At 40.5% G+C, this 12,157-nt stretch overlaps 1 protein-coding gene across 1 annotated transcript in view; it reads left to right on the plus strand.

The window, feature by feature from the left end:
- Positions 1 to 12,157, plus strand: part of SVEP1 (sushi, von Willebrand factor type A, EGF and pentraxin domain containing 1) — a 161,053-nt gene that overhangs the window by 108,856 nt on the left and 40,040 nt on the right. The window contains exons 24-30 of the mRNA XM_040963410.1: positions 72 to 273; positions 3,139 to 3,296; positions 4,905 to 5,106; positions 7,067 to 7,242; positions 9,704 to 9,828; positions 10,794 to 10,917; positions 11,601 to 11,771. Of these exons, the coding sequence (XP_040819344.1) occupies positions 72 to 273; positions 3,139 to 3,296; positions 4,905 to 5,106; positions 7,067 to 7,242; positions 9,704 to 9,828; positions 10,794 to 10,917; positions 11,601 to 11,771 (1,158 nt within the window). The remainder of the gene's footprint in view (positions 1 to 71; positions 274 to 3,138; positions 3,297 to 4,904; positions 5,107 to 7,066; positions 7,243 to 9,703; positions 9,829 to 10,793; positions 10,918 to 11,600; positions 11,772 to 12,157) is intronic.

A 12,157-nucleotide genomic window follows, 5' to 3' on the forward strand; every position in this document is an offset into this window, starting at 1 on the left:
AAGATCAACCCTTTGGTCACATTTTTTGTAGGACATTAACAGATGAGAACCTCTTTTCCCAATCTTCCCAGGCCAACACTGTGAATTGGAAGTCAACGAGTGCCAGTCAAACCCATGCTTGAATAATGCGGTCTGTGAAGATCAGATTGGAGCATTCTTATGCAAGTGTCCACCAGGATTTTTGGGTAGCAGGTGTGAAAAAAACATTGATGAGTGTCTCAGTCAGCCTTGCAAAAATGGAGCTACTTGTAATGATGGTGCCAACAGCTTCAGGTAAAGGCACCCTATGGCTATTTACTTAACTGTTCAGTTATTCTGCAACCTTTATGAAGTATGGCTTCAAGTACCAGGCCAGCCATTCTCGGAAAGGCTGCAGTAACATGCACCGTTCCTTGAGTTTCTGCCTCACCAAGCCTCTAAAATGGACAATCTGATCTATTGTATGATTCCTAAAGATTCTGATGCAGCTACGTTTGGGACTTGCTCTTTTATCCTTGCAAAGTAACAACAGATGAAAGAAAATATAATTCCGTAAAGGTAAATACAGTAACACTAAAAAAAAAAAACTACATTTGTATTTTATATCCTAGCTGCTGTTTTCATACAGTTAAAATAGATTATGCAGTCATACTGCCACATTGTCCATCTACAGTCTATATCCCTGAATTTCAAATTAGTTTTAGTTCGATATCCTTAATTCAAAAGAAATCCAACATGAGAGTATCTACAAGCAACAGCCAAAGTTTGTGGCAAAAAAAAGGGTACTGTTTCTGAAATAGCTCCTAGGGTATCAGTGGAATGCAGTTCAAAAACCAATCCATCCTGTCATTTTTTATCGTCTGTCCTACTCTATTCCCTACCCCAGCAAGAAAGTACAGAACACAGTAGTCCTGAAATATAGGTGGCAGGTTGTGTTTTCTTAAAAATCCTTAAGAATTTTTAGTGTCCTCAAGACACCTCTATTTTTATAAGTTTGTAATCATTAAAGGTAAAAGGAAATATGTCTACCAAATGGCAACATATTCCAGTCCCTAGCTCAGTCTTTAAAGCATACCATGAACAGCCAATGTACTATCCAGAAACAAAAAAAAAAAAAAAAAAAAAAACAGGGTAGCTGTTTTTCCCATGAAACCTTAACACTCCCTGTGGAATGAGATCTTACCAAGGTAGCCCTAAACGTTTCGCATTTTCTGGCATAAAGCACCTCGTGATAGGAAATGAGAAATTCCCAAATGAATGACAGTTCATTCTAAACTCCAAACAATGAGTGATCATGTGTGTGTAAATCGTGATGAGATGGAAAGTAGCAACACACTCTCCTAGTTCAGAAAGAGTGTAGAAGGTTGACCAAGTAAACCAATTTTCTTGACAAGGATGTGGTAGTTGAGTGATAGTGTCAAACATGAGAGGATAAAAATGCATGTGAAAGTCTGGCTGACAGAGCTTTACCTTCAAGTGCAGAGATCCGACACAGATCTGACGGAGGGAGATTACAACTGATTTTTTTCCTTTTAAACCCTTAACCGCATCTGTTTATATTGGGGCCCTTCAGTCAATGTCAGATAAGTCTGTATGAATGTGCTAGTAATGAGAATGTTAACTGGTGTTAACTGGACACAGTCTCTTTAATTACAAAACATTTTAGTCAATACAGAGAATCTCAGAATAATAAAAATCATGACTCGTTGTTGTGGTTATCAAACCCTAATATCTTGCCACATTTAATATATATCCTATGTTTTAAGGAAATAAGGTCCAAAAATAAGGTTGCATTCCTTCCTTCCAACACACACACAGAAGCACTGTTTTCCCCATAGTAACCACTGTCCCAATATTAGTGTATGTCCTTTAGGTTTTTATATATACCACATATATGTCAATATAAACATTACATAGTATAGTCTTAAATATTATAAGTGATATAATACTAGCATTTTGCAATTTTTTTCACTCAACAGTATGCTTTTAAGTATTATCAAGCACATAATACTTAAAATAGTTTATTCATTCCAATTGCTGTTTAGTATTCTATTACATAATTTTAGCATTGTTTTATTTTCCCCATTTCCTCTCTGTACAGATTCAGAATGATTCTGTAATGAACAGTTGTTACATGGGTCCTTGTATATTTTGTTTAGTAAACTCCGTGAGTAACCAAGAAAAGGGTGTATACACCCTGAGAATGCAGAACCAACTTCTCTTGAGATTTCCAAATTCCAGTTCCACCACCACATGAGATTTCCTATTTCATAAGTCCTTTGTCTACATTTAATAGTATCAGCTCCATCTGCCATTCTGATAAGTTTCAACTAAGTTTCTAGGATGGCTTAAAACAAAATCTCAAAGCACCAATTAGTAACAACAGGGTATGACCAAATTACTTAACTTTTCTGAGTCACAATTTAACTCATTTTTAGAATGAGAACAAAACAAAATAATAGTGCCTCATTACTAGAAAGACTAAATATATACAAAGGCTTTAGAATAACATCTAAAACTTTTAATTAGTTTATTTATTTGAAAAACAAAAGTACAGAGTAAGATGAAGAAGCAATGAGAGAGAATCTTCCGACTGCTACTTCAGTCCCCAGGCCTGGACCAGGCCAAAGCCAGGAGATGCACAGGGGTCTTTTACAGGGGTACAGGGACACGGTTACCTTGGGTCATTTCACACTCCTTTTGTAGATACCTAAGCAGGGAGCTGGATTGAAAGTAGAGCAGCTGGGACACAGACCAACATAAATATGTAATGCACATGTTACAGGCAGCAGATTAGCCCACTATGCACCATGCCAGCCCCTTCATCTGTATTCTTTTTCCTAAAAACTTCTATGGAGAGAAACTCCATGTGCATGACTATTTCACATAGACTGGAACTACTATCTACTTTATTTTTGTTACCATGACATTCCTAATACTCATACATACTGTATTAAACCATTTTAATCATATAAGCTGAAAAAAATAGCTAATAATTAAGTGCTATTTTGATGTGGGAAATAGGTTTCAACAGTTCAATTTCATTCTTTTGAGACAAGTTTATCATTAATGGAAAGTTTATCATTAATGGCGTGTATTCTGCACTCTAATGCCTTTCTTCAGCTATTCCAGTTGTTAAAACACTTTGTTTTCTTTCAGATGTCAGTGTGCAGCTGGCTTCACAGGGCCACACTGTGAACTGAACATCAATGAATGCCAATCTAACCCATGCAGAAATCAAGCCACCTGTGTGGATGAATTAAATTCATACAGTTGTAAATGCCGGCCAGGATTTTCAGGCAGCAGGTGTGAAACAGGTATATATGGAATCAATGTGATTTTTTTAAATTTTGTTTTATTCGTTTTTATTTCTTTAATTTTTTTGGAATGGAGGAGGGGAAAAGGAGAGAGAAAGAGAGAGAAAGGAAGGAAGGAAGGAAGGAAGGAAGGAAGGAAGGAAGGAAGGAAGGAAGGAAGGAAGGAAGGAAGGAAGGAAGGAAGGAAGGAAGGAAGGAAGGAAGGAGGAGAGAGAGAAATAGATTCAAGGCCAGTGCAGTGACATTGCAGGAGAGCTGCTATCTACAGTGTTGGCATCCCATAGAAACACTAATTGAAGTCCCATTAGCTCCACTTCCAACCCAGATCTCTGCTAATGTGCATGGCAAAGTAACAGAAGATGACCTAAGTACTTGGACCGCTGTCCCCAAGTAGGAGACTGAAAGTAACTCCTGACTCTAAGCGTTGGACTATCCCAGTTCTGGCCTTTGTGGCCATTTGGGGTGTGGAAGATCTCTCTATGTCTCTCATTCTCTCTCTAACTCTACCTTTCAAACAAAAGAGAAAGATTTTTTTTTAATGAAGAAAAGACAAAGATCCATTGGTCTATTCTCCAAATATTTGCAAGAGCCAGGGCTGAGCCAGACTGAAGCCAGGAGCCAAGAACTCAGTCCCAGTCTTCCAAGTGGGTAAAAGAGGTCGAGGTGCATAAGCCATCATCTTCTGTCTCTTAAGATTGCATTGGTGGAAATCTGGAATCAGAAGCAGGGCCAGGAACCAAAGCCAGGCGTGCTGATACGGGATACAGGCATTCCAAGCGGAGTCTTCACTGCTGCACCAAACATCGACCCCTAAACTCGCCACTATTAATAACAATACCGAAAAATGGTAATATTTTAACACAATAGATTTTTGCCTGTGCCATGCACTGCCAAATACTGTGCTAAGTACTTCGTACTTATTTAATACTCATAGCCATTCAGAAAGCTAGATGCTGTCATCACTGTCCTCCTTAGCACAGAATAGGAAGCTGAAGCTTAGAAACATTAAGAAGGAACGCATGAAATCGGATTGAGTTTAACTCTCCACTTTCCATGTATTAGGAAAGAACATACTGATAAAGCACCTAACTATGAGAGGTTATAGTCTATGAGCTCGTTTGGAAGTCAGTAGACCAGTGCTAACCCACTTTTTCAAGCAGAAGACTAGGATTTTGTTTTATTGATTGGGGTTTGCAAGTTTGGGACAGAGCCAGATTACTCACCAAATAAGAAAGAACCAAAGCCTGAGAATGGACAAGATGTCGCGTCCTTTCCTTCAGCATCAATCATTTCCTCTCTGCTGAGACGTTCTGCATAAACAGTGCTGGTTTGCTATTGCCCAGCTTTCACAACACCCCAGTTCCACCTCTCCTTCCAACTACTCCCTGTTTCTCTGCTGCCTTTCACTATTGAGTGCTTTTCCTATTTTATAAACTTACAGGTTGTTTTAGACTAAACTGTGTGTTGATATTCATACTGCTTCTCAGGTGAATCATCATATCTGCTGAGACAAACTTCTCTGACCATAGGACTGCTGACCTGGATGGACAATTGGAAATGCCTCACAAGTGCCACAGTCTGTACACTTACTTTGCTTTTCCTTTGCAGAACAGTCTACGGGTTTTAACATGGACTTTGACGTTTCCGGCATCTATGATTATGTCATGCTAGATGGTGTGCTTCCGTCTCTCCACGCCGTCACCTGTGCATTCTGGATGAACTCCTCTGACGCCATCAAGTATGGAACACCAATCTCTTATGCACTTGAGAATGGAAGTGATAATACCTTTCTCCTGACCGATTATAATGGGTAAGCAGAAGATCTAGGCAACCTGTGCCTAGAGCCTTCACCTGGATCCAAGCTCCCAGGGACAGTGTGGATGAGCATGGGTAGTCAAGAGGCAGTCACTGCAGCACACAAGCAGATTGAAACTACGCAAACAGAACACCTGGACATACTCACTGAGAAGGTGAAAGTTTAGTGATAACATTCCATGCATGTATTCTGATTTGCTGTTCACTGGGTATATTCATGTGTATTATTTCATTTAATCTATATAATATCTGAGAAACTAGTATCCATTTTATAGATAGTAAAATAACATTTCAAAAAGATTCAGTGATTTGTCCCAAATCTCACACCCTGAGAGTAGTAGGTCTGAGTCTCAAATTCTCATTCTAAACTTGATGTTCTTTCTTTACAAATCAGGATCTTCAAAATTAAGTGATTTCAGGGACATGATTGACTCATGGGAGATAGAAGTGTCGAGAATGGCTCCATCTAGAAATTCTGTCCTCAAGGTCACACTTCTTCATTTTTTTAAGATCAATTAGTTTCAGTTCCAGGGTTGTATTCCACTGTGCTGTCAGGAAGGCAGCCTGAGCTATAACCAGAGTTTTTCTAAAGAACCAGACTTGGGAGGGATGTCCATTACTGACCTGCTGTTGCTTTTGTGGTCCCTTTAAGACTACTGCTGCTTTAAACTTGTATAACCCATGGCAAGGCTCTATGACTAAAGACTCTGTAAAAGGCACCACTTTGCCTTTTCCTCTGAGTCCCACTCAAACTTTCGGCCCACCCATTGGAAGACAGAAAACAGCAGAAACCCTGCGTGCCCTTTCTGCCCTCAGTCCAAGGACTCTCACTATTCTAGTAGAAACCACCGTATCCTCAAATGTTAGTGGAGTGGAGCTTTCAGAATAGTCCAAGAAGGATATAGTCCTTCAGATAGGGAGAGGAAATACAGAAATAATGTCATAAAAATATTTTCCCATAAACATCTGTAAAGGATTTATGAAGATACTGAAACACATTTGTTATTTTTCTTATCAATTTTCCTATGTTTCTTCTCCATTTGCCTTTCAGTTTTCTCTTTCAGTTCTTTCTCATAATTGTCATTTCCCCAACCAGGATGGCTGTGGGAAACTTCCTTTTGTTTGTCATCCTTTTTGGATTTCCATCATTATTATGGATTGATGCGCTTTGTCTTCCATGTGACTGCTTTGGGCTGATATGTAAATATGCCATAGAACGGATAGCGTATGAACCATATAAACACATCTTTCACAGTTCTTGAAGCTGGAAAAGCTAATAAGCTGGCAGGTTTGGTGGCTGTTAAGTGTCCGCTCTCAGTAGTTCCGTCTACATGCATCCTGACCTCTCAAAGGGGAAGGGCACCTGTCTATGGTCTCTTTTATAAAGCTACTAATTCCACTCCTGAGGACGCCATCCTCATGACCCAATCACATCCCAAATGCCACATCGCCTAATGCTGTCACATTCAGTTTCAACATTCAAGTTTTGAGAGAACAAAAATACTCAGATCATGACAGCACCCACGAGACAGATTCACTTTCTTTGGGCCATCTGAAGTTTGTTCTCAGTCTTGGGAGACATACATTTTAAGGAAAAGATTTCCATCTGAAATTTATACAGCTCCAGCCTTTCAAGTGTTGACCCACTCTCTCCAAAATAACCAGTTGATGAATGGTCTCAAGTTGGGCAATTCTCTTGGCTTGTCCTAAAATATTTTCCTACCCCTCAGTGTTTAAGAAACATAAACTAATTCCCAGTGAGCCACAGTAAAGTGTCATTAGTAAATCAAATCTGCTTCTATGACATTTGGCCACACGGATCAAAGAATGGCTTTACACAAAATACTTTACCCACAAACAAAGAAAAAGGAGAAAAGTCATTGACATGTTCCCCCACAGAAGGAATTGCAACATATGACTAATGACTGTATTCCCTGGCACCTCTCTCCTCACAGCTGGGTTCTTTACGTGAACGGCATGGAAAAGATAACAAACTGTCCCTCCGTGAATGATGGCGTTTGGCATCACATTGCAATTACTTGGACAAGTGTCGAGGGAGCCTGGAAAGTCTACATTGACGGGAAGTTATCCGACGGTGGCACTGGCCTCTCTATTGGCCGGGCCATTCCTGGTATGTCTTGGGGGAAACAATGTGAATGACTATTTGCTTCTGGAGGGTAGTGTTTCAGAGGACATCGAGTTTGCTATCTAGATGCTCTTGATTTTCCACAAGGATCAATGGTTTCCTCGTGTACCACTCCTGATGATGTAGACTTTTCTTTGCTGCGCGAGACATGCCTTTGAGGATCTACCTACAAAGACGACCAAGAAATGTGCTGAACCCTCCATGTCTGCTAGGCTGCCCTCCAAGGAGAATGAATGCTGCTGTGTTTGTCTGATGCAGGGACTTTCTGAACCATAGGTTTATGCTTCTAATCCTAACTTGTTCTTTTTAACGGATACACATACTTACAGGGCATCAGGGACTGTTTTGATACATACACACACTGTGCAATGCCCAAGTCAGGGTAAACATATCTCTCCTCTCAAATATGTATCATTTCTTTATGATGAAGACACTCAGATCCTTTCTCCCGGTTTTTTAATTTCTTCCAAGCTTTTGAACTTTTTCCGGATAAAAGCTAGTCTGTTTTCTAAAGATACTTTTCCATATTCATAGAATTTTAGTGTGAGGAAATGCAAAATCATTAAGGGACCCAGAGCTCCCAGAATAGCAATGAGTTTGTGCCTTCTAGATGCATCTGTGGAAGCTATGGCTCTTTGTTGGCGTAAGTCTAGCACATGGTATCCGTGGAAGCTATAGCTCTTTGTTGGTGTAAGTCTAGCATGTGGTATTGCAGACTACACATCGTTAGCAACTTCCCTAGCATCTGCTGGGCTTGACCTGCCTGTGTTAAAGGGTGACTCAGAGTCCGTGAGGCAGGAACAAAGAGAAGGACAACTCACAAGGAAGGGCCCAGAATGGGTTCTGTGTGACCAAAGAGGGTTTTGGTTCCTGACAGCTGCAGCACAGGGTACACGGAAGGGAGGTTTAAAAAAAGATAGGATACAGAAAGAGTCTGAAATATGACCCAGTAGAGGGCTGTCAGGGGCGATGTGCCTTCAGGGAATACACATTTCCAGTTACTTAGGGAACATCGGAGGTGTTTCTACAGGGTGGGACACCACCAAGCCAAGGAGGGTGATGGCTTCCTTCCGTGTTTTGCTCAGTCTCTTCTTGCCTTTAACTGTCTTCTCGGGCCAGTGAGATTGCTGGTGATTTCTATGTGCTTGTTCCTTCATGACATTTTCATAATAAAAAGAAATTACTTGTGTGATTGAAAAAGGAGAATTGATAAATCTCTTTAACATTAAGCCTGACATGGAAGAATGAAAAGTGGATCAAAAGAACAGGAAAATTAAAAGAAACTCTACCCATACCTGCATTAGGGGATGGCTGATTGACAGTGAATTAGAGACCACCAGTCTCACAACTGTGCAGTTGACCGTCTTCAGGCCTGTCCTGGTGTGTCTAGGTTGTCATATAAATAGGTGGTGTAAATGACAGACGTTTATTTTCTCAGAGTTCTGGAAGATGGAGGCCCAAGAACAAGGCTTCAGGATGATCAATTTCTGGTGTGGTCTATTCCAGTCTTATGAACTGTCCTTTTGGTGTCCTTGCAGACCAAAAGGGAAAACAGTGCGCCCTCTAGTGTCGTGCTTCATTAGTGCCTTAATCCCATTGCAAGGCTCCTCATGACCCGCCCCCGTGCAAACCTAATTTCCTCCTAAATACCACTCTATAAGGGTGAGGGATAGGGTAGGGTTTCCACACAGGAGTTTGAGAAAGACAGAATTCAGACCAAGTGTGAGGTCTGTGCCCAATTTCTAGTCACATGGATACATTATACAAAAAGTACTGGTCTAATATCACTATATCCTACAAAGTTGTCTTTCGTGCTAGAATATGATCAGCAAGGATTCTCGGTGGACGTACTGAGAGTGTGCTGTCTGGTAGGAAAATTCGTGCGGCTCTTCTAGAAAGCCCTAAAAACTTGCAAGAAAACCTTAGAGGAAATCTGTGCAGGCAGCAGCCATCAATCCAACCACCTCAAAACAAGCTAAAGGCGATGATCAATTTTTTGATCGAGTGTTTATTTCTGTATTATTTTAGAATCACACATGGAAACAGATTCAGTATCTAGTTGCTGTTATTAGAAGATTCTCTAGAACTAATGATAAAAATAATAGCATTATTACCCAAGAGATAAGCCACTTCTAGCCTGCCATAGGATGTGATTTCTTGGAAGGAAGAAAAAAAAATAGGACGTAATTATTTTGCTGATATCAGATGTTATGGTTTTTATAGTTGCTATTTATAAACTTATTATAATATTCCAAGCCCATTATTTTTGTTACTCTCTCTGAACATTTGCTATTGTTGATAACACCAACAGTAAGTTCATGTAATTTAGATAGTCATTACTTTCTTTAAAACATGTATATTGACCATGCTTTTGTTAAGTTAACATTTTAGGAGTAACAGATTCTCAGGTGAGTTTTCCTTCTTTTTTCTCATTGTCTCCATTTAGGTGGTGGTGCATTAGTTCTTGGGCAGGAGCAAGACAAAAAAGGAGAGGGATTCAGCCCCGCTGAGTCTTTTGTGGGCTCCATAAGCCAGCTCAACCTCTGGGACTATGTCCTGTCTCCACAGCAGGTCAATTCCATTTTCCGTGTATGACAGTAATGAGATGCAAAGGTACAAACCTAGTCCAACTGTGAACAGGCTAATGATGACATCTCTTATTGTAAGCTCTTGGTTATAGAAATTCACTCGCAATCGCATGTGATGCTGCAATCTGTGACCAAGGCATATCACTTGTAGTGATCACTCCTCTGTAGTTTGTAATTTTCAAAAAAAAAAAAAAACAATACTAGAGATGATTCTTTTCTCAAATGTTGTAATTTCAGAACTGTAAAGAATCACAAGCAATAATCTTTCAAATTCTGACTAAAGCTGCAGAATCTGAACGGGCACAAGTTCACCTGTTGAGAGGAAGAGATAAGTTAGTGGCAGAAGCCCGTCGGAAATCACACAACTGGAGTACAAACACCAGTTCCACTGTGAATTTGTTGTGACGATTTGGGACACCTTACTCTGTCTCTCGGAACTTCAGTTTTCCTATCTGTAAAAGACAGAGAATGCTACATAGTAGGATTTTGATACCCTTTGGCCCACAGTAAGCGCTGAGTATTTTAAATCTTCACTCTTTTTGGACGGTAGCAGAAATTCTTGAAGCCTCAGTTTCTTCAGCTCTGTGTCAGATCAAGAATGAGGAATGGGGAAGGGGTGCCCCACTACTCCTTAACCATCAGCTAGGTCTTAAAAGTAGATTCTGTGCTTAGGATTCCAAGCAATAATGGGTCCAGTGGGTGACATACTTAGAAAAGACATTGGGATGACAGTTAAGAGAGAGGTATATGGAGGAGACAAAGAGGAAGACAGTTTTTTATTGCTTCTAAAATCAAGCAAAAAGTGAAAAAGCTTACTTCCTTTCATGCTCATTACCCCTGCCCCCAAAAAATCTATCAGTGTTTTCAACAGGACTGAATTATGATATAATAACTCTATCTTAATGGAACAAGTAATGCTTATGTACAGATGTGTTTTTAACCCCTCAGGTGAAATCTCTGGCTACCTCCTGCCCAGATGACCTCAGCAGAGGCAACGTGTTAGCCTGGCCTGACTTCTTGTCGGGAATTGTGGGCAAAGTGAAGATCGATCCTAAGAGTATATTCTGTTCCGGTGAGCGCTTCCTGCTGTAGACTGCAGCATGTTGTAACAAGCCTGGGCTTTTTAGCAAAAAAGAGACCACTCAAAATCTCTACTGTCAAAGCCTGTGTGCCTGCCAGTCTATTCATACACTAGCATTTCATATTTACATTTAGCCAAAGCATTTTTAAAGTTTGCAATCTAGTCTATAATGTGGAATTAATTGAGGAGGAGGGAGTTTGGGTGAAGGCAAAGAGCAGTAGGGAGTTAGGGTGAGAGGAAGGAGAGGGTCTGGGATCCTACTGAAATGGGTGCTCTTAGTCCTGCACTGCCTAGCAGCTATCTAGGAGCAGTAACCCAGAATGGAAGGCCTGCACACAGAATCATCAAACCAACATTGTCTCAAAAAATGAAATAGATGCACATGAGCTTATGAAAATGTCCCAGAAAGAAACTTTTGATAGTATACCTCAAATATCGTTTCTCCATTTAAGGAAGTATCCAGTGGATTTTCATTGAAAAAAGGAAAGTTGTAGGTTGACTCAAATACCTTCTCTAATCATTTTGCTGCCAGTGGTCTGCTCGTATGTGAACTTGTCCTCATATCAGTAGAGTGGCTCTAACATGCTGGTACGAAATAGGATTTGAAGGTTTTGACTTGGTGAATCTGTTACTGTGCTGCTCACCAGTTCTACATGCATCTTCTTGACCCTCAGATTGCCCGCCTTTAGAAGGAACCGTGCCTCATCTGCGAACTGCAGCAGGAGATTTAAAACCAGGCTCCAAGATCAGTCTGTTCTGTGATCCAGGCTTCCAGTTGGTTGGGAATCCCGTGCAGTACTGTCTGAATCAAGGACAGTGGACACAACCACTCCCCCGCTGTGAACGTGAGCTGCCTTTGTTAGTTATCTCTTCGGAAATATGAGAGTCACAGAACACTTTTCAGGAATGCTAGAAAAGAGAGTTTACAGTAGCAAATATTTACCAAATCCTTCCCTTGTGTTATAAACTGATCTGGGTACCAGGAGTGGATGATAAAGATGCAAAGCCACTGCTTGTCAACACATTCCAGGAAGCACAAGTCCCAGACCATGTAGTATGGAGGCCCAGAGGGAGATGAACCTCTACTGGGTGCGAAGTCAAGAAGAGAGCTCTTGAGTTGGGTCCATAGAGTTTATTTCTTCAATAATGTTTAAAGCACCTCCAAGTTCCAAGGCACTGGTCTAATTTCTGGATTGCAGTTGTTAGGAGCATATGTGTCTGTGTCTGTAAA

The sequence above is a fragment of the Ochotona curzoniae genome, unplaced genomic scaffold, assembly GCF_017591425.1.
Source record: "Ochotona curzoniae isolate NIBS_2020 unplaced genomic scaffold, NIBS_Ocur_1.0 scaffold_3208, whole genome shotgun sequence".
NCBI classification, from domain to species: domain Eukaryota; kingdom Metazoa; phylum Chordata; class Mammalia; order Lagomorpha; family Ochotonidae; genus Ochotona; species Ochotona curzoniae.